This window comes from Rissa tridactyla, chromosome W (genome assembly GCF_028500815.1).
Source record: "Rissa tridactyla isolate bRisTri1 chromosome W, bRisTri1.patW.cur.20221130, whole genome shotgun sequence".
In the NCBI taxonomy this organism is placed as follows: Eukaryota; Metazoa; Chordata; class Aves; order Charadriiformes; family Laridae; genus Rissa; species Rissa tridactyla.
In genome coordinates, this window is record NC_071496.1 from 30,127,634 (window position 1) to 30,148,356 (window position 20,723).

Consider the following 20,723-nt stretch of genomic DNA (forward strand, 5'->3'; position numbering starts at 1 on the left):
GGGTCAGTTCAAGGTAGTAAGTAGCGAGATTTCAAGGCAAAAGGGATGCATGATGAGAACACCCTGGGGTGGGCTCGGGCAGCTGAACCAGGGGTGTTTTACTCAATATCTACCACTGGATCTGGAGGGAGAGAGGAGTGAGGAAGACCTGAGAAGGTTTTGGAGGTGTTTGTGGGAGCAGGGCTATGGGGGCCTGAGGCAGTGTCATGGTCAGTCTGACTTGGGTGCCTGGGAAGGTTATGGAACAGATCATCTTGAGTACCATCACGCGGCACATGCAAGACAGCAGGGTGATCAGGCCCAGTCAACATGGGTTCATGAAAGGCAGGTCCTGCTTGACTAACCTGATCTCCTTCTATTGCAAGGTGACCCGCTTGGTGGATGAGGGAAAGGCTGTGGATGTTGTTTACCTGGGGGGACATGTTTGTCCTACATTGTGCTTTCCCTGAAGAAGGAGAACTCGGGACCTTGTGCTCAGGTACTTGTGCTGACGAGGACCAGTCTGTTTAGGTCATGAAGTCTTCAGTCAAACCAATGATGCTTTAAATAGTCACTGCCTTTCCTGAGACGTGACTTCCTTTGTGTTTTTATCTCTCTCTAGGTATCTGAATTCCCCCATGAGAAGTGTCCTCCCAGCCTCTCATGCGCGCCCCTACCTGTCCATGGGTAGCACCAGCTTAACTGATGTCCTGAAGAGCGTTCCTCACCATGGATAGTTCACCCAAACTGGCTGGCGAGACACTGATTGTCCATCACATTCCCTTGGTGCATTGCCAGCTCCCTGATAGACAGTGCTGCTCTGTGAGCAAAAGGACCGACTCCTTCTGCCAGCCAGAGCTAGGCCTTACACAGACCTCTGCCCTTCTGGGCAGAAACCTTTCACAAACTGACTCCTTGGTGTACAGCAGCTTTCTCCAGGCCTCCGAAACCTCAGCAGAGGCCTCAGACAGCAAAGGCGGCAAAGCGAGGGACTTGATTGTCCGTAGTATCAGTAAGCAACATAACCCTTTCCTGCTGAATGAGGGTGAAGACCTCAGCATCTTTGGGGATGACTTGGGTCAAAAATCTTTCCACCTTCACAACTCCCTTGTGGCTGGAAAACCTCCCTTTCATCTGCATGAGTTGGCCTTGCCCCCTTTCCACCTCCATGACTCCAATCACATTGTGAAATCCTGGAACATGGCCAGCCAGTCCGGTGTGGTAGACGGGCAAGAGGACAAAATCAGCAGTGATGACGTCCAGAAGAGGAACAATGCAAACCAGTGCCACCAGGCCTCAGAATGCATGGAGCTGGATGAATGCAGCTGCCATTGTGGCAGCTTCTCCTTCGATGGTGGCAACCAGGAGTGGAACCAGAACACGGGTGAATCGCCGGGGAATCAGGATGCCCTGCACAGACAGACATGCAGCTGTTCCAGGTCAGAGCTCCAGCATTGTCACTGCTACAGTTCATCAAGTCAGTCCGAAGTGATTGACCAAAAGATGGGCTACATAAGTGACTCTTCCTGCAACAGCTCCGATGGAGTGCTGGTGAACTTCAGTGCTCTCTACAACAAAGTGAACGGCCATTCTCAATCTAACCTGAATTCAGCCAACCTGTCCTTTGACTCTTCCTTCTGCAGCCACTCAGACACAGGAGCTTTTTACTTGGATTTGCATTCATCGCCCACAGAATCCAAAATGTCTTGTGGGTCACATCACCCGGAGAGTTCGGGGAAGGTGTGTGGGTGTCAACACTCCTCCTCACCTGTCCTTGATGCTAACTGTAACTCCTGCCACCTCCACTGTGAGCCTTGTACTTTGGAGAGCTCAGATCTCACTGCCTGCTTCCGAAGCCAAGCACGGCTTGTTGTGGCTACTCAGAATTATTATAAGTTAGTCACGTGTGACTTGTCTTCCCAGTCATCCCCCAGCCCAGCAGGATCTTCCATAACTAGCTGCTCGGAAGACCATACCAAAGGTAGCCCAGCCCAGCCCACTGAATACTATCTGTTTAGAAGACCTGACCTGAGACAAGAAGAAAGTAATGTGGAGTGCAGTGAAGAGGAGGCAAAGGGAGAAGCCACCCAGAACATGATTAAGGGTCAGGTCTATGTGAATGTGTCACCACCTAACCTCAACACAAGCTGTCAGCGCTCCAGGAGCTATGATCAGAACCTGGATAGGAGTCCTAGCAGCAGGCTGGGCTCTTTGGAGCGCATGGTGAGCTGTCCAGTCAAGCTGAGTGAAAGTCCAGCAATACCCATCCAGAATTCCCCCCCAAAGCGAGTGACATCTTTTGCTGAACTGGCTAAAGGCAGGAAAAAGAACGGCACCCCCCTGCCACTCCAGTCCAGTGGCGATTCCTCCTTGGAGTTCTCACCTATCCCCGAGAATCAGCGAGATTGCCCAACCTTCCTTGAAGAGAGAGCTCGCCGCAGCCAGGGTCTTCCACCCATGCCCTTTGTCCACAGCCTGAAACAGAGCTGCGAGGGCTTCTGTTTGAATCACGCTTTTGGGGACAGCCAGGCTTTGTGTCCCACCAAAGACTCAGGCTCCAGTGAGACCGTCCCCAGTGGGCATGGGGAAGGTGAGCAAGCCTCTCTCTCCCTGCTGATGGAGGCAGATGCCAGCTTCTCAGGTAGCTCTGCCAGTGGCCACGGACAAAGAGACGTTAGAGCCCAAGCAGATGGTAAGGAGCCCAACTAGGCAGAATGGAGAAGTAAAAATAAAGTCTGCTTTTTGGGACATGAGGGGAGCAGCAGAGGAACCTGCATGGTGATGGGAGACCAGTGCCTGTGCAGTTTTGTTTCCTGGTCTGCCACTCCTTGGGACAAAGCCCTGCTGTGCTTATTTCAGACCCAGATCAGTGCAAGTGTCCTGTCCTTGTATTTCTAAAGCCTTTTGAGGTTTTGTGCAAACCTCTCATATTGTATAAGGGAGGTCATGGCATTAGCACTTAGGGTCTGTGCAGCTTGGAGAATTGTCTCCCTTCCAGGGCGTTGTACTCCCCCAGTCCATGAGAGCCACCTGCCTTTAGCTCCCAAGACAGAGATTTGAAGATGCTCAGCAGAGCCACGTTCCCAGCAGACGAAGGGAAGGGAACCGTTGAGGAGTTTTTAGCCTTTCGTCTTTGGAGCCACATGGGGCAGAGGTGGGGAGGGAAGAGGCATAGCCAGCAGTCTCCTCTCAGTGCAGGGTCAGGGAGCTCACACAGTCTCTGCCAGGACTTACAACATGAGTCCTGCAGAGATTAGAGAAGCTGTGTGTCTGCTGGAATATCCTGGCCATATCCTCCACAGAGCATTGGATTGCAGCAAAGGTTCCTCTGGAGGGTAATTGTCCCAGCTCCCTCTGCAGGAAAGTCTGTAATACATTAATTGCTTTCCACCTCGATATTGCCGTTACATGTCCTGGTGAGGAAGCTGCGTGACAGTCCCATCAGAGGTACGCGACCATTTCTCCAGCATAGCAGGAGACCTCCATCTCTGCCCTAGACAGTTCTTGTACCTGTTTCACAGGTAAGAGCCTATCTAAAATGGGGCTCTGACCAGACTGCTGTGGTAGATAGCCCCTAACATGCCAAGGACTTGACTGTCTCCATTTAATGCCCTGAAAATTTCTTGTGAGAGATAGGAAGAACATGTCATTCATTGCCATGGAAGGTGTGTGAGAGATTTTGGCCTTTGGAGCAAGAGGTTTTGGTGTATTGTCCTGTTTGTTTATTGAGCCTTGAATATGCACTCGGTGTGGGATGGCGGGGAAGGCAGGTCTCTGCTGGGAGAAGGCAGCTGTGGGAGCAGCCCTCTTGGTTTGCAGAGGGAGTGCTTGGAAGCAGCAAGAGCTGCTCAGGGAGTGGAAGGAGGGGGCAGGCAGGAGCTCTCAGGGCAATATATACCAGCAGTTCCTGCACCCCCTGCTGCGGTCCCTTCCTCTGCACTGTGGCAGCAAGACAGGCATTAGTGCTGTGTGGAAAGCTCCTGCTGCAGCTGGAGATAGAGGCAGAGCTGCCTCATGCCAGCTGAGAGCAGCATGACCCCTAGAGTGTCTGAGACCCTCTAGGGTCTAGCATGAAGGGGTCTGAGGGTCTAGAGGGTCTAGGGTCTGAGAAGGGACGAGAGGGAAAGCAAGACCTGCTAAAGACTAGCTATAGGGAGAGAGGCCTGGCACACCCCACAGGCAGAAAGTAACACCAGGGCTCTGCTTGGGATGGGTCCTTTGTCCCAGGATTTGCTGTGGGCTGGAGAAGTGGTGGGGAAGGCAAGCCAGAAGCTGCCATGCCATGCTGGGATGCGGTGTAGCGATCAGGGATCCCAGTCAGACCCGTGTGTGCATCCAGTGCTGTGTGTGTTGTGCACTGTGTGCACAGCGTGTCACGCTTCAGCTGTGTGCCTCAGGATATTGTGGCCCCACCAGGAGCTGCAGGCATGCATGTGTAGGAGATCACCCCAGCACATACCCTTAGGAAATCCCTGACAGTCATTTGCTGAAGCAGACCTGCCTTTTCCAGGGTTGGAAGCTGCTCTTATTCTGCTGTCAGCCTGATTCAGTTAGGAACGGCCTGCTTGGGTCTGGTACAGGCAGGGGGAAGAAGGGAGCTGTGTGCTCAGAGGGGGAACAGTTACAGGAGAAAGAGGAGGGAGGGAGAAGAGGAAGCAAGCGGCTTTTCCGACAGCACTGTGCAATGTGGGATGCAGAGCTGCGGTGCTATTGCATGTAATGCTTGTGCTCCGTTGGGTGAGTCGGGTTAAGAAATCTTTCTGTACCACAGTGCATTGGGCCATGTCTTTGTGGTACTGCCTGGATGGAGGCAGGCTGAGGGCAGGCGCTTGGGGCCATGGCTTGTGCTGTCCTGGGAGCAAGGGATGGGGAAAGGATGGGAATCTGGTGACCCTATCAGGAGAGAGAAGCCCCCAGTGCAGTGCCCTACTCTTACAGACAGCTGTCAACAGCTGGAAACTCTGCATTTGGGGCCACATGTCTTTACCCTGCCAGCTCATGATGTGTGTAACCCATTCAGACCTGAACTACTCTGCTTGTGTCCCTGGCCTCTAGCTCATCCTCTTCCCGCAGCTGAGAGCAGGGTCCCTTTTGCCTGTGATCTGATAGGCTGACGATGACTGTCCCTCTGCCCATCCTTACACTCTGTCCCCCTTTCTCTCCCTGAAGGTGGTGGCACAGACAGCAAACCTGTGGTACGCTACAGCAAGGACCAGCGTCCCACGACTCTGCCCATCCAGCCCTTTGCTTTCCAGCACCATTTCAGCAAGCCACCCAAGGCCCGTGCTCTGCACAGCCATTTTGCCTCCAGCCTTTCCCAACTCTACAACTTGTCCAGCAACTGGCCTTCCATCCAGCAGATCTCCTCCAATTCACGGTCCTCAGCCTCGGCCACCTCGGCAGAGCAGTCAGCATCAGCGGGGAGCCAAGCCCACAGCACGCTCCTGACCCAACGCTCAGTGGATGGAGCTGCCTCCTGCAATGGTGGCTGCATTAAGAAACCTGCCCCCGAGACAACCCGTCCATCCCCCCTGGGGAGTTACTCTCCTGCGCAATGCAACGTGCCTTTCTTTCAAAGCGTGGACTCCTCTTCCTCACCCACCACAGAGAGGTCTGGAGAAAGTCAGCCTCCCATGAGCAGATCCTGCCCCATCTCTGCCAGCCTCCTTCCTATGAGGCCTTCCCCTGCTGTCAGTGCCACGCAGCCCTCCCAAGCCAACAAAGCTGATGCCCTGAGGCAAAAGGAGAACCCCAAACCTGTTCCCAAGAAGGAGGCATCGCTGCAGCCAAGCCCACCACTCTCCGAGTACCGACTCCACAGTGAGTCCTTCCTGCCCCTCTCGGTGGACAGTATGCCCGTGAGCAGAGTGGGAGGCCATGCAGATCCCCACTGGAGGAGTGGCAGTGAGACCAGCAGCTCTGGTTCCCTCAGCAGCATGGGAATGCGGCCCCTCAGTGGTAGGTTCCCATCTGCCAGGACATGCTAGTCTGGAACATCTCCTGCTCCCTATAGTACCACCCTCCCTTATAGCTGCAGCCCGGGGCAAAATTGCATCTGGGTGCTGCAGCACCCAACAGCTCCCATCATCACTCTGCCTGCAAAAGAAAGTCGTATGCTAAGAGCATGTCTGTCCAGTCCTGACTTCTACACTGTGTCTCTGGAGAGGGCAGCATGGGGCTGCTGATCTTACAGCACCCCACACCAGGTGCTTGTACCCCAAACCTGCTCCCTCTTTGCCTGCAGCCATGAGGCTGCCCAGGCTCCTGCCCTGCTCTGCCAGGCTGTGGCCTCCACCTCCCTTCATGTATGTATGTGAACGTCCTGAAACGCTGCTGGACTTTTAACTAACTTGCTGTCTCTCTTTCTCTGTCCTTCCTCTTTCTCATCCTTTCTCTCTCTGTTTCTCCTCCATGTCCTCCTGTCTGCTCACATCCTCCTGTCTGGTGCTGCGGTGTTATAGCAAACCACCTCTCCCCCCAAGCGTTGAAGTGGCAGGAGTACAGGCGGAGGAACCCTCTGGGTCTGGACCGCGTTTCAGGGCTGCCCGGCTTAGCAGGCAGCCTAGACAAGAGGCAGCAAGAGCCCCGGCCGAACCCCATCTTTGAGCTTCCTGGCACGCTCAACACTAGCCATTTCCACTGCAAGCTGAACGGTGTGCACCACCTTTCTGCTGGGGGGGTCTTGGGAGATGACCTTGGGGCTCAGGTTCAGTATCTCAGCTATGCCTGGCTTCATCACTGCTCTGCCTGCTCTGCTCTGCATCTGCTCACAGTGGGGCTGAGGGGTACAAGACGAAGGTGAAAATTGCCTCACTGATGGGTACACCCTGTGTGGAGCCTCCCTTCTCCACAAGGTGAGAGTAGTCAGGTCCAGCTCTGGGCTGGATTGAAGGGGAAAGTGAATGGCCCAAGAGCCAGCTCAGACCTCAGCAAGTGCTCCTGGACTGTGTCCAGCTTGTAGTTCATGTCTCATACAGGAGTTGTGTCCCTTGGAGATCTCATGTCTGTGCCCCACAGTGTCTGCCCATCTGCCCCAACCCTGGCAGCATGCTAGGTGCTGGTCTGTAGCTCTCATGGGGCAGCTGGCAACACTGTAGGGCTCTGTCTTCTCCATGCTCTGCCCTTAAGGTCTTCTCTGTCCTCCAAAACCTGTGTAGGAAGGGCTGAGAGTGGCAGGCTGCTTTTGGCTGAACCTTTGAGAGTCCTCCAGGAGGAGCAGAGGGGTCTGTCTGTGGGAAGGAGAGCATTCTTGAGGCCAGCCCCAAGTCATGGAGTGAATTCCCCAAAACTCTACACCTCACTGCCAACCCAAACAGTTTCTTCATACCTCTTTCACGGGAAGATGCCTAGCCCAGAGCTGGGGAATGAACCAGATGGAAATCGAGCACATGAAAGAGCTCCTGCAAAAGTCACCCCTTGAAAATAGAGACCATCTCAGGGGATAGGCAGAAAGCATGTAGTTTGTTGCCTGTGGATGCCTGTGTGTGACAAGTAGGGATTCTCTCTGTGCTCTACTTTTGACCCCACTTGCTGGGGCTATCTGCACAGCAGCCCTGAGAGTCTGGTGCAGCGAGGTTTTCCTTAGCACCAGCTCATGAGGGTGAACCTTTCACAGTATCTTCCAGTGCCCATGGGCCCCCAGTCAAGCTGGAGCCAGATGATGGGTGGGCTGCGGGGTTGAACTCTACAGGCTCATGTTGCAAACCATTGCTGGAAGAGTAACAAGCCTTGCTGTCTTGGACAGGCTGGTGTGAGGACTCCTGCTGGTGCAGGTTGCTTCTGGGAAAAGCAAACAATGTGGGAGAGGCTTTGGTATAAGGGCTTGGGGCTGATCCTTCTCCTCCCTGTCTTGGCCCTGCAGGGCAGTCTATGAGGCAACTACAGCTTACCTACACTGACTTCTTCCCTGACTACTTCTCACTAGCAGAGAACCCCCCTGCTGAGTTCTGCCTCTCCCCAGATGGCAACACAGAGTCCATCTCCATCGACCTGCTGCAGAAGAAGGGTGAGTCCGTGCGTCTCATGTCAGTGGAGGAGGGTGTGGCATAGCACAGCATAAGGCAAATAGTGCTTCTCTCTGTCTCATCTCTGTAGACGTAATGGTTTCTTTCCTTGCCCTTCTCTGCGTAGCATCGTAACTACACGTCCCCCTGGACTGATGTCTGTTTCCACGGCAGGTTCTTGTGTTCTCTGCACCATGCCACGTGCCAGAGTATGTTTGAGTTGCTTGTCCCAGGAAGTATGATTAGAAAGGATCTTAAGTCCACAAGAAAGGGCAGAGAGAGCAGGCAGGCACAGGAGTATGACCCTGAGGCAGGGCATGCTGCCACCCCTGTCTCAGTATACATGGGTAGATCTGTGAATCTGTGTGATGTTGCAGATGTGCTAGCCTGAGATTTTGTAATTTAGGTAAAAGGTCTGTTGGGTCCTCCATGGTAAAGTGTTTATGTAAAAGGGCGGGAGAAAGGATTCCAAAGCAGGACAAGATATGGCTGTGATGAGACCCATGGTAGAGGCAAGCTTTGGGGACTGGGTTGTTGACAGCTGTCTCGGTATCATGTCAGAGGCAAGGGATGTGCAGAAAGGTTCCCATGCCTTTGCCAGCTATGTGTTGGTGATTACCAGATGGCAGCCTTCTCCTCTATTCCACTTTTGTTCTTGCATCATACCGATGCAGATGTCAGCTTACCCACCACTGGCTTGTTACTGAAAGTCATTACATAGTTTCACAGAATCACAGAATCAGAGAATGGTAGGGGTTGGAAGGGACCTCTGGAGATCATCTAGACCAACCCCCCTGCCAGAGCAGGGTCACCCAGAGCAGGTGGCACAGGAACGCGTCCAGGCGGGTTTTGAATGTCTCCAGAGTTGGAGACTCCACCACCTCTCTGGGCAGCCTGTGCCAGGGCTCTGCCACCCTCAAAGTAAAGAAGTGCCTCCTCATGTTGGGATGGAACTTCCTATGTTCAAGTTTGTGCCCGTTACCCCTTGTCCTGTCACTGGGCACCACTGAGAAGAGCCTGGCCCCATCCTCCTGACACCCACCCTTTCAGTATTTATGAGCGTTGATAAGGTCCCCCCTCAGCCGTCTTTTTTCCAGACTGAAGAGACCCAAGTCCCTCAGCCTTTCTTCATAAGAGAGGTGCTCCAGTCCCCTCAGCATCCTGGTAGCCCTTGATGTTTGCCAAATGCATGGCTTCTGCCATGCCACCCTGTAAGATAAAAGCAGCTAAAGACTCATTGCCTCAGACCCCATCTCTGCTCCCTCAAGGGATGGTGCGTGGAGGTGATGGTCCATGTCCCTTGGGAACACTGACAGGGTGTCTTACGCTTCAGCCACTTCTAAAGGTTGTCATACTGTTGGGCTGATATGTGAGTGTTGGAACCAGAAGGGATAGATTTGGTGAGGAGTTAGGAGGGGTTCTGCATGCTTTTGGCAGAGACTCGACATGAGCTGATCATGTTGCCAGAGAAGGCATGTGTGCTGACATGGGCTTGAAATGCCCTGCCCGATTTCTTCATGAAGTGTTTGGTCAGGGTCTGTCCTAGAAGCCCCTCAGGCAGCTCTTTGACTCTGTCTTTCCCTCTAGGTCTGGTGAAGGCAATCAACACTGCTGTTGACCTGATTGTGGCTCACTTTGGAACCAGCAGGGATCCAGGGGTGAAGGTAAATCTTGCTTTCAGTATGGCTTCTCAACATCATGAGTGACATGGAGAGGATGGAGAAAGATTGCCTCTCCATTCTCTTCCAGTTAAAAAACTACAGGGTATCCAATGAAGCTAGTAGTACCAAGAACAAAACAAACAAAGGCAATGGTACATCATGCAGTAGATAGTAAATCTGTGACAATTCTTGCTGTATGATGCTGGGCGTGCTAAAAGGTTATGTGAATTTAAGGGAAGATCAGAAAAATACAGGGAAGAGAAATTCATTGAGTCAACTAAACACATAGGAATCATGTCCAGCTTAGGTAGTCTCTGAGTTGAAAGTAGTTGTAGGCTGGGAGAGTATTAAGGGGAATTATTATGTATGTTTGCTTTGGTTTGACTCTTTCTTATGTACTTTCTCATGGCTCTTTATAAGAGAGAATATCAGGCCAGCTCAGGCCAACTGGACTTCTGGTCTGATGCAGTACACCAGCTCTTTTTTCTCATATAGCGGAGAGCTGTGTTTCCCTCCTCCACCCATCCAGCAATTCTGTTCTGGCACTGATGCCAGGGCACAGCGCAGTGTCCCCAGTCCCTTGATGTCTCACAGGGCTCCATAATGATAAAAAAGTGCATCAGTCATTGCCCATCTGGGGCAGTTGGGCTTCCCCTATAGCCCTTAACACGAACCCACTAGCTTCAGAGTTCATCAAGGTTTCCCATGGGGTTGGCTGTCTTTGGCCTGTGCTCCCCTCATCTCCCATTTTTGGGGAGAGCAGGCAGAGCAAGCTCACTTCTGTTTGCACCAGCCAGTGTTTGCAGTCCTGTGACACTCAGCATCTTTGTGGTGCCTCCTCTCAAAGCTGAATGCTCTGCTTCAGTCGCAGGGACTCTGGGGCAGCAATGTGACACCATTTGGACATGACAACTGCCCTGGAGTGCCATCCCCAAGGAGAAACCTGACTGGGACAGATTCCAAGCCCATTCAATCTTATCTCAGAGCCCAGGGTAATTTGCCCCTAATTACAATTGTTGCTGATGCAGAGATTGCTGTGCAGCATAACTGGAGCTGTTTGGATTTCCACAGCTTTTGAAAGCTTCACCGTGAGTTTCCTGTTGGTTTGGGGAATAATCGCAACATTCCCCCATTACTTTACTTGCCAGACAGCACTGTGGTTTTGATCTGGGATTTCATTATGTGTCAGTGTGCCAAGGGCTGAGCATTCACCTGTCAAAAGGCAGCACCTGTCCCTGATGCTCCCAAAGCTCAATGAATCTGGCAGGATTATTCCTGACCCAGAAGTTCAAGTCTCAGTTCAGGACCTTCGTGGACCTGTGCCAACTGGCCAGTGTAATTCCAGCTCAGCTGGTAAAATCTGTGCCCTGAACACAACTGCCTGGGACCACTGACGTGATGTGCAAGATCTGGGGCTGACCCTTTTGGATAGACCCCTTGGCAGCTCAAGGACTGTATGCAGCAGAATATGTCCCTGCTCTGTTGATGCTGGGCTCTTACATGCTTCCTCACCTCAACCTGGGCTCTGTCCATCCATTTTGCCCTCGCCCTGTTTATTTATAGTAATTCCTAGGAATCATAGCTCAGCATGTCACTGAGTTAAGTACCCTCGGTACTGGAAGTTCCTATGTCGCTTGCTGCTTCCTACTTCAAAAATAGCAACAAGAAAATCTACAGCAGCAGAAAAAGCTCCTACTCTCTTCTTCCTCCAGCAGGAAAGCCTTGTTATACCCTTAGGGAGAACTGGGCATCCCTTCTAACTGGGATATCCTCTTCTCAAGCTGGGATATTCTTTTCCCAAGCTGTTGCCTCATCCCAGCCTGGGGCAGACCTTGCAGGGAGCAACCCAGAATTGGTGTATGAGGCAGCAAGGGTGAAGGGGAAGAGCCTGCCTGTTCAAGGAGCTGCTGAGCATCATTGTAGCCTGGATATTGCCTGCTGGGTATCTGTAGTAGGCAAGTGGGACTGGACTGTTCGCATGCGTCCGTACCTTATAGAGCAGTTACTCAACCCTCTCCCTGTTGCCTGTTCTCCCTTAGGCCAAACTTGGGAATAGCTCCGTGAGCCCCAACGTGGGGCATCTCATCCTGAAATACCTGTGCCCTGCTGTCCAGGACATCCTGAGTGACGGGCTCAAGGCTTATGTCCTGGACATGATCATTGGTCAGAGGAGAAACATCCCCTGGAGCGTGGTGGAGGCATCCACCCAGCTAGGTATGGAGGGTGTGCAGCGATGCCCATTGCTCTGCGGTACTCCTGTGTTGTGGCTGGGAGGTGCTAGGAAGGTTGACTATAAGGATGGGGATGCAGAATAATACCTGTCTCCCTGTGCGGAACAAGGTGCACCTTGACCTGCTCTTGCAAGGTGGGAGAGCCACTGCTCTATTCTGTCCAAATATTTATTGTCATTTTTCCTGAAATTTCTAAATTGTCCTATAACAGACCCTAGCAATGAAAAAAAAAAAAAAAGACAGAAATAAACCCTACAAGAATGCCCTTTTCCCTCCTCTAAGTTTCCAGGGTGTTTCTAGACCTTCATCTTTAGTCCTGCACAGCTACGGTATAAGGCAGAACTGTGCTCTAGCCTGGTCTGTAAGAAAATTTGCACACACGGCTCATTTGGCTCAAGCATGCCCGCATCACCTGCACCCTCTGCTAGTACCAGTCTGCACCCTGGATTGTGGCAGTGGCTACCATCCAGGAGAACTCCTTTCTGAGGTTACAGATGGCAGGGCCACACTGATTTCTGCATCATGAAGAGCTTACATCCAGGGCTGGGAAGCCTCCTAGCCTGTTTGTGGCAAACCTCCAACTCTGGGGTTATCTCTGTGATTGCAGATACCCCAAATTATAACCACTCACCATAATATTCTGTTTACCTGCTGATTTTGAGCTGAAGGCCGTGATTGTCCCTGAAGTGTGGGAGACAGGTCTCTGGGGTACTTTCATCCATTGAAACTCTCCCAAAGTTTTGGAGTGGCAGTTTGGGACAGACCACAACTTCACCCCTTGTGAAGTCTAACTGTTGGGATGGAGCGAGCTCATCTTGATGATTGGTGGAGGGGCAATGCACATATGGGCATGGGCACCCAGCCAACTTCTGTCTTTGCCTTGATGCTCCTTCCCGTGATGCCGTTTTGGCTTTGCTGACCACAACTAATCTCAACATTTCACTTCTCTCCATAGGCCCCTCTACCAAGTTGCTGCACAGCCTAAATAGCAAGATCAGCCAGTACACAGAGCTCACCAACCACACCATGAGGTTCAATGCATTCATCTTTGGCCTCCTCAAGTAAGCAGGCTCCCCGGGCTGACTGCATGTCACTGTCCAGGGCTGGCAGCAGGTGCTGGTCCTTGACTGCAAGCAGGCACAGTTGCCAATGAAAAGACTTAAGGAACCTGGGAAGCCACTCCCCAGCTGTGGGTGAGGGAAGGAAGAAGCTGTGAGCCTCAGGGAACTCCAGAAGGATCAAAACCTACCCCTACCAGGCCAGAACTGAGAAGGGCTGGCTGTAGCCCACTGAAGAACATTGTCAGCTTGTTTTAGCCCCAAAACATTAGGAGGGAAGAGTCTGTCTGTCAGGGTTCATATAGGGATAGACATAACATATGCATAAATTACTCCTGAAAATCCCTGCTTAAATCACTGCTTCCTGGAGCTGCAGTGAATCCCAGTGCATGAGGCTTTGAAGGAGTCCTGGTTCAGGACTCAAGGCTGACCCTCCCAGATTGGATAAGGAGTGTGCACACTACACTCTGTGTTGAACAGAAGGCGGCCGCGATAAAGGGATGAATGGTGTTAGGATGGTATTTCCCTTCTCCTCTCCGGCGGTCAGCAAGAGCTCTGACAGTGGCAACAGAGTCCCCAATATCCCCAAATGTTGGGGGACCCCTACAAGCAGGAGCAAGCTCTGCCCTGCTCTCCCCACCCAGGATGGCTCAGCTCTCCCCTGCTGGCACAGGTTACCAGCATATTTTGGGCCAAGCCTGCAGCAATGGTCTCATGTTTGTAGATGATTTACCTCTCATGAGCCCTTCTCAGCAAAGCTAAGCTCTGCCAAGAGCATAGGAGCTAAATGGTGAGGAAACTGGATGGAAACATGGTTGTTAGGGGTTATGGTTATACAGTGCCTCATGTAAAGCAAACTGGCTCTGTGACAGGCTGGCCGGCTGTGGTCAGTGCATGCTGATGGAAGTGAACGACTGTCCTTTCACTAGGTCTTGAGGTTCACAGGGATATGCTGTGTAAATGCCCTTTTCCAGCCACGCTGCTTCTTCTTGTAGAACAGCTAGGATGAAGGGAGTGAATTGATTTTCACTTTTTCTTTCCTTCCCTGCTTGTTTTCCCTTCCTGCAGTATCCGGTCCTTGGAGTTCTGGTTCAACCACCTCTACGACCATGAAGGTAAGAGCCTAAGGGCTGCGGGCTGCAGTGGGGGCCAAATTCTGCACAATATAGAGCACAGATCTAAGCTCTGAGGCACGCATGTCTCTTGTTGGTCTCTCAGCCTAGGCTGCTCCCCTCTGCTCCCAATGTACGTGTTGCTGGAGGGCTGCTCAGCTAAAGGGAGTGAGGTGGAAGTCAAAGCTCCGTGCAGCTCCCTCCACCTGAGCTGTGGCGAGCCTGGCCAGCCATGTCCTTCCCAGCTGCAGCTAGTACCCAAGGTTATCACCCCCAATGCAGATCCTTGAACCTACCTGCAGGAGACCAGATCCAACCCTCCTCAAATTTCTGCATTCCCTGCCCAGTGCCTGAGAGCTTCATCTGTCTGGAGGTGCGCACACTTAGCTGAAACCCTTCAAGCATGGGAAATGGAAATGAAAACCTTCTGACAAATTAAAAGCAGATTTTACTGGATGTACCTGTTTTTTTCAACTAGAAATGTTTCTGGAATGTACAGATAACCCAGCAGCAATGGCCAAGCTGCCAGATGCTTAGAAGCAGCATGACTAAGTGTTAAGTGCACAGTGAGACAGACACCCTTGACCTGCTGGATCCTTTGGGAGTGCTTCTGGCTCAGCCTGTGCTCAGCCCAGGGCCCCATGCACTGCAAGAAGTCCAGCCCAGTATCTTCTGGCAGGTTTGGGGGCTGACAGCAGACATTTCTCGGGTCTGTGTGTGCAGTCAGCACTTCTCTCTGGAGCGGACAGGAAAATAGACTTGCCTTTGTACTGAGCAGTGTGGCAAGAGAAAGCACCCTGTTTTTCTGGAGCAGAAGACAACCATCTGTTTCAAGCCATCATTAAGAGCTGGAAGTGTGAGCAATAGCTAGGGCTGTCAGGATGCAGAAGGCTAGGCAAAGGGGTTGGAGATAAGGTGCAAGTCCTGTCTATGGTGTAAGATTGTTATCTCACTGGAGCCAAACGGCCACAAATCCTGTTCCAAACTCTCTCCCTGGGAGTGAGACCTGACAACAAAGCTGGTGGGGGAGGGCACTGCAGATGTGGTCAAATTAAGTGAAAGATGAATGCTGCAGGTAGAAATGCTAGTTCATTTTGTTAGGATCCACAGTTCAGCCCAGCCAGATCCCTGGAAAGACTGTAACCTGCAGGAGCAGGCTGTCCCCATGTCCCCATGTGCCGAAAAACAAGCCATTGGGGAAAAAGACCGGCCTGGCTGAACAGAGAGCTATGGATACAACTCAGGGAAAAAAGGAGAGTTTATGGCCTTTGGAAGAAGGGGCAGGTCACTCAGGAAGGCTACAAAGATGTTGTGAGGCTATGAAGGGAAAAAATTAGAAGGGCCAAAGCCCAACTAGAACTTAACCTGGCTTTGGATGTTAAGAACAATAAAAAGAGCTTCTATAAATATATTAGTAATAAAAGGAGGACTGAGGAGAATCTCCATCCTTTATCAGATGAAGGCGGTAACATGGTGACAAAGGATGAGGACAAGGCTGAGGTACTTAATGCCGCTTTGCCTCAGACTTTAGTAGTAGAGTCGGTTGTTCCCTGAGTACCCAGCCCCCTGAGCTAGCAGATAGGGGCGGGGAGCAGAATGAAGCCCCCATAATCCAGAGGGAGATGGTGAGGGACCTGCTCCAACACCTGGACGTACACAAGTCTATGGGGCCAGATGGGATCCACCAAAGGGTACTGAGGGAGCTGGCGGAAGTGCTCACCGAGCCACTTTTCATCATTTACCAGCAGTCCTGGCAAACCGGGGAGGTCCCAGTTGACTGGCGTCTAGCAAGTGTGACGCCCATCCACAAGAAGGGCCGCAAGGAGGATCGGGGGAACTACAGGCCTGTCAGCCTGACCTCGGTGCCTGGGAAGGTCATGGAACAGATCATCCTGAGTGCCATCACACGGCACATGCAGGACAACCAGGCGATCAGGCCCAGTCAGCATGGGTTCATGAAAGGCAGGTCCTGCTTGACAAACCTGATCTCCTTCTATGACAGGGTGACCCGCTTGGTGGATGAGGGAAAGGCCGTGGATGTTGTTTGCCTGGACTTTAGTAAGGCCTTTGACACGGTTTCCCACAGCGTCCTCCTGGAGAAACTGGCTGCCCATGGCTTGGATGGGAGTACTCTTTGCTGGGTTAAAAACTGGCTGGAGGGCCGGGCCCAGAGAGTGGTGGTGAATGGAGTCCAATCCAGTTGGCGGCCAGTCACGAGCGGTGTTCCCCAGGGCTCGGTATTGGGGCTGGTTCTCTTTAATATCTTTATCAATGATCTGGAGGAGGGGATCGAGTGCACCCTCAGTAAGTTTGCAGACGACACCAAGTTGGGTGGGAGTGTTGATCTGCTTGAGGGCAGGAAGGCTTTGCAGAGGGATCTGGACAGGCTGGATCGATGGGCCGAGGCCAATGGTATGAGGTTCAACATGGCCAAGTGCCGGGTCCTGCACTTGGGTCGCAACAACCCCATGCAGCGCTACAGGCTTGGGGCAGAGTGGCTGGAGAGCTGCCCGGCAGAAAAGGACCTGGGGGCGTTGGTTGACTGCCGGCTGACTATGAGCCAGCAGTGTGCCCAGGTGGCCGAGAAGGCCGACAGCATCCTGGCCTGTATCAGGAAGAGCATGGTGAGTTGGACTAGGGAAGTGATTGTCTCCCCGTACTGGGCACTGGTGAGGCCCCACCTCGAGTACTGTGTCCAGTTTTGGACCCCTCACCGCAAAAAAGACCTTGAGGTGCTGGAGCGGGTCCAGAGAAGGGCAACGAAGCTCGTGAGGGGTCTGGAGAACAAGCCTTATGAGGAGCGGCTGAAGGAGCTGGGGGTGTTCAGCCTGGAGAAGAGGAGGCTGAGGGGAGACCTTCTCGCTCTCTACAACTACCTGAAAGGAGGGTGTAGAGAGGTGGGGGTTGGTCTCTCCTCCCAAGGAACAGGCAATAGGACAAGAGGAAACGGCCTCAAGTTGCACCAGGGGAGGTTTAGACTGGATATTAGGAAAAATTTTGACACTGAAAGGGTTATCAAGCATTGGAACAGGCTGCCCAGGGAAGTGGTTGAGGCACCATCCCTGGAGATATTTATAAGACGGGTAGACATAGTGCTTAGAGATATGGTTTAGTGCTGGTTTTTGTCAGTGTTAGGTTGATGGTTGGACTAGATGATCTGAAAGGTCCCTTCCAACCTAGGCAATTCTATGATTCTATGTATTCAGCTGTCCTCGACACCTTTCTCTCTGCAGGGGACTGGTACTGGCCAGATTTGCAGCTCTTGTTCATCTCCAGGAGGTGGGGAAGAGAATCTTAATGTGTGCCAACCCTCTTTGATGCTCTTTATTTGCACCCTACTCACATGGCATTTGTGGCAGAGGTCATCCTGGTGGACAGTCTGACAGGCAGGTCCTGGCTGCAGGCATGACTGGAAGCAGGACCTGGGCCAGTTTGTCCAGAGCTCACAGAACATCTGGTGCTCCCTGACCCAGTGCTGAGCCTCACACTGCAGCCACAGCTGTGACCAAAAACTATTGTCCAACTCCTTTCCCCATAGCTTCAGCAGCTTCTTGGCGGCTTGACAAAGGTGGCAAGGGCCTTTCATCTAATTAAATGTCTCTTGCCCTACAGATATCATCCTGTCACACTACCAGCCGATAGGCTTCTTGTGCCTGTCTCATAGTGTGTGTCAGCCTCTTTTTGAGGAGCTCCTGCTCCTGCTCCAGCCTCTCTCCCTGCTACCCTTCAACCTAGACCTCCTTTTTGAGCATCACCTGATGCAAATGGGCAAAGAGCAGCAGCAGCAAAAGGAGCTGCTGCGTGTGAAGCAGGACCTGCTGCTTTCCACACACTCCACCCCGCAGCTAATGCGGACACGGGGCAGCAGTGAGGATCCTTACGACTGCAGCACTGCCCCTGAAGCATGCAAAGTGGGTGCCAGAGATGATGACATCTCACCAGGCCACAGCCCCCAGCAAGCTGCGAGTGAGAGGGTCAAGGGGGTGGGGGCTCCCAACAGGGAGGAAGAGCGGAGGAAGGTGCGAGAGAGCACGTGGGAGGAGAAGGACAAGCAAACAGGCTGGTGGTACCAGCTCATGCAGAGCTCTCAGATTTACATCGAGGGCTCGTCTGAAGTCTCGAAGTTCATCTGCTATGAGAAGAAGAAGGCAGCTTTGAATGCTGTGCCCAGGTCAGCAGAGACCCGCAAGGCACCACCCCCCCGCGAAGGGGTGGTGGAGGGTGCAGAGGCTGAGTGTACCTTGGAGGAGAGGCCCAAGGCTGCCAGCAAGCCAAGTCCTAAAGCTGCGGAAGAGCCCTTGGAAAAGCCCCAGCAGGTACCCATCGGCGAAGAGGTGAAAGAATGGAGCAGGCCCTTCTGGATGGGCAGCCCCCCAGACTCAGTGCTTACAGAGCTGAAGCACAGCAAGGAAAAGGAGACTGGGACTCAGCAAAGAGTGGGAGTAGCAGTAGCAGCCCCCCAGGAGGAGAGCAGCATCAGTGCATCAAAGGGCAGCCAGCCCATCGAGTGGGGACACTTGTTTGGGTCCAGGAAGGTGCAAAAAGAGCCCAGGCAGCCTAACAGGTAAGGATGGGGCCGGGGAGGGCTGGTTAACCTGGGGTTGCAGCAGTGCAGGTGGAAGTCAGGTCAATAGCCGACCACTGGGCTACACCATGGTGGTACATCAGAGGCAATGTGTGAACAGAGAGATCTGTCACCCCTGCCCAGCCCTGCCTGCCTGCTCACACCACCGTTTCCCTCCTCAACTCCTACCCTTGCTCAATCTTCTGCCTGAGCTCTACCACTGCCTTGGCTCCTAAGCCCCCTCTCCACAGGAAGGGCCCCTGCTGCACTGCCCCCATCCCTCCCAAAAACACGTACTAAGTGAGAGCAAAACATGGAGCCATCCCCGTTGCTCACAACGGGTGAGGAGGAGGCGTGAAGTTGCCCCGTGTGGCTGGGCCCTCCCCGCATTGCCTCTCCATCTGTACCCTTCTTGCTTGTATGGCCACTGGAAATGTCCTTCCCAGTCTAGGCCACGGTGTGTCTGCAGGATGCTGAGACCTCCCTGCCAGGAGACAGTGCACTTTGTGCATGGATCCAGACCTCTAAGGCATGACCTTGCCATGAGAGCAGCTGCTTCTTGCCCCCCGGGTACACTTCCCTGCCACTACCTGCTTCTATCTCCTTCTTGCAGGTTGCCCTCCGGCTGGCTGAGCTTGGACAAGTCCATGTTCCAGCTGGTGGCCCAGATGGTCGGAGCAAGCATGTGGCAAGAAGCAGTCCCTGAGCCAGAGCCCCCCCGGCCAGAGCCACCTGAAGTGCCCCCCGAGGCATGGCCAGCCTGGGGCCTGTCTGCCCACCCTCCCTGGTGAGCGGTGCCACGTGGCCGTCCTGCAAGTGCTGGGACATGGTGGGTTGGGGTTGGCACGGCTCTGCCTGTTGCGGTTCACCTGGTCCCCTTTGTACTCATGGACCAGGAGACGAATCAGGGCAGTGACACAGCTTGTGCATCCGTCCACCCCAACTCTGCAATCTGTAGGCAATGGGGAGCTGGGGGGCAGTTGAGATCCTGGCTGGGGAGGGAGGCAGGGGGTGTTTTCCTCGCTCCTCTGTGCCTGTGGTGGTCCCTGGGCTTCAATGGAGTGTGTGTGCTGTGGCAAGTTAACCCTTCCTCCCCTCCCTCTGCCTGCAGTGAAGTGAAAGCTCTTTGCCATCACATTTCCACCGAGGCAGGACAGCTGAGCTTCAACAAGGGGGACATCCTGCAGGTCATCTCCAAGGTGGATGGTGACTGGCTGCAGTGCAGCCTCGACTCCAAGAAGGGACTGGTGCCCATCATGTACGTCACCCACCTGGAGGACGAGGACTATTGACGTGGCTGGGAGGCCAAACACAGTACCGTGAGCTGCTGAGGCTCATCTGGGGAAGCCCACCCTGCCAGAGAAACAGACACAGCTTCTTGCTAGTTTCTTACCATTACAGAATGCAGTAACCGTAGGTGGTTCCTTCTTGCTCCTCCTTGTGCAGCTGCCAAAGGCTGACTTGTCCCCTGGGGCCTTCTGCAAGCCACACCAGGGACCGTCTGAGCCCCCTCCACTCCATGCCATCTCCAGCACCTGTAGGCCATAGACTCGTACACAGCAGGAACCCAAGAAGCTCCTGCCAGGGCAGTGCTGCCCCACTGCATGGCTCAGTTTCATGCTGGAGGGTGCAGGATGCTGGCCATCCCCTCCCCAGGGATGGCAGTGCAGTCTGCAGCCTTCAGCATCCCTGGCATCATCAGCCGCAGGGGTGGAAAGGAGCACCATGTGTTGGCAAGGTCTCTGCGAGGCTGGGCTGATGGGTTGCGTTGCAGCTTGAAGGGAGGCTGCAAGGTAGGCTCCTCCACACTGGAGCAGCCCTGTCCTGACATGTAATAGTGGTGCCTGGTGGATTGTAGCGGGCCAAGTGGCCTGGCACTACCACACTGCAGGGCCTGGGGCCGTGCCTGGCCACAGCCAGGGGAGGAGGACAGGGTACGTGTGTGCGTGCGGAGCAAAGGGGTGCGTGGAATCATGACGAAGGAGCATGGATGTTCAGTGTTACATAGGTCCAGGATGGGTAGAGCCACCCTGTGTGGAGATGGGTGCTTTGGGGGGTGTCCCTGTGCCCTCCATGCTGAGCAGGAAGCCAGTGCCTAGGATGCCCTGGGATGCT

General features: G+C 53.3%; 1 protein-coding gene across 1 annotated transcript; it reads left to right on the top strand.

Annotated features, from left to right (window-relative positions):
* The first annotated feature begins 708 nt into the window (after positions 1–708).
* Positions 709–19,900, top strand: LOC128901965 (AP-4 complex accessory subunit RUSC2-like). The gene is made up of 11 exons (XM_054184177.1): positions 709–2,671; positions 5,149–5,937; positions 6,441–6,632; positions 7,841–7,984; positions 9,570–9,646; positions 11,683–11,857; positions 12,830–12,935; positions 14,001–14,047; positions 17,657–18,608; positions 19,222–19,395; positions 19,720–19,900. Exons 1-11 carry the CDS (start codon positions 709–711, stop codon positions 19,898–19,900), a joined length of 4,800 nt encoding a protein of 1,599 aa, XP_054040152.1.
* The last annotated feature ends 823 nt before the right edge of the window (positions 19,901–20,723 follow it).

Bases quoted from the DNA above. Each gene is read 5' to 3' on its own strand.
- LOC128901965 (XM_054184177.1), top strand. From the start codon at position 709: ATGGATAGTTCACCCAAACTGGCTGGCGAGACACTGATTGTCCATCAC. The intron at 2,672-5,148 runs GTAAGGAGCCCA...CTCTCCCTGAAG, and splicing joins CGTTAGAGCCCAAGCAGATG to GTGGTGGCACAGACAGCAAA. The intron at 9,647-11,682 runs GTAAATCTTGCT...GTTCTCCCTTAG, and splicing joins GCAGGGATCCAGGGGTGAAG to GCCAAACTTGGGAATAGCTC.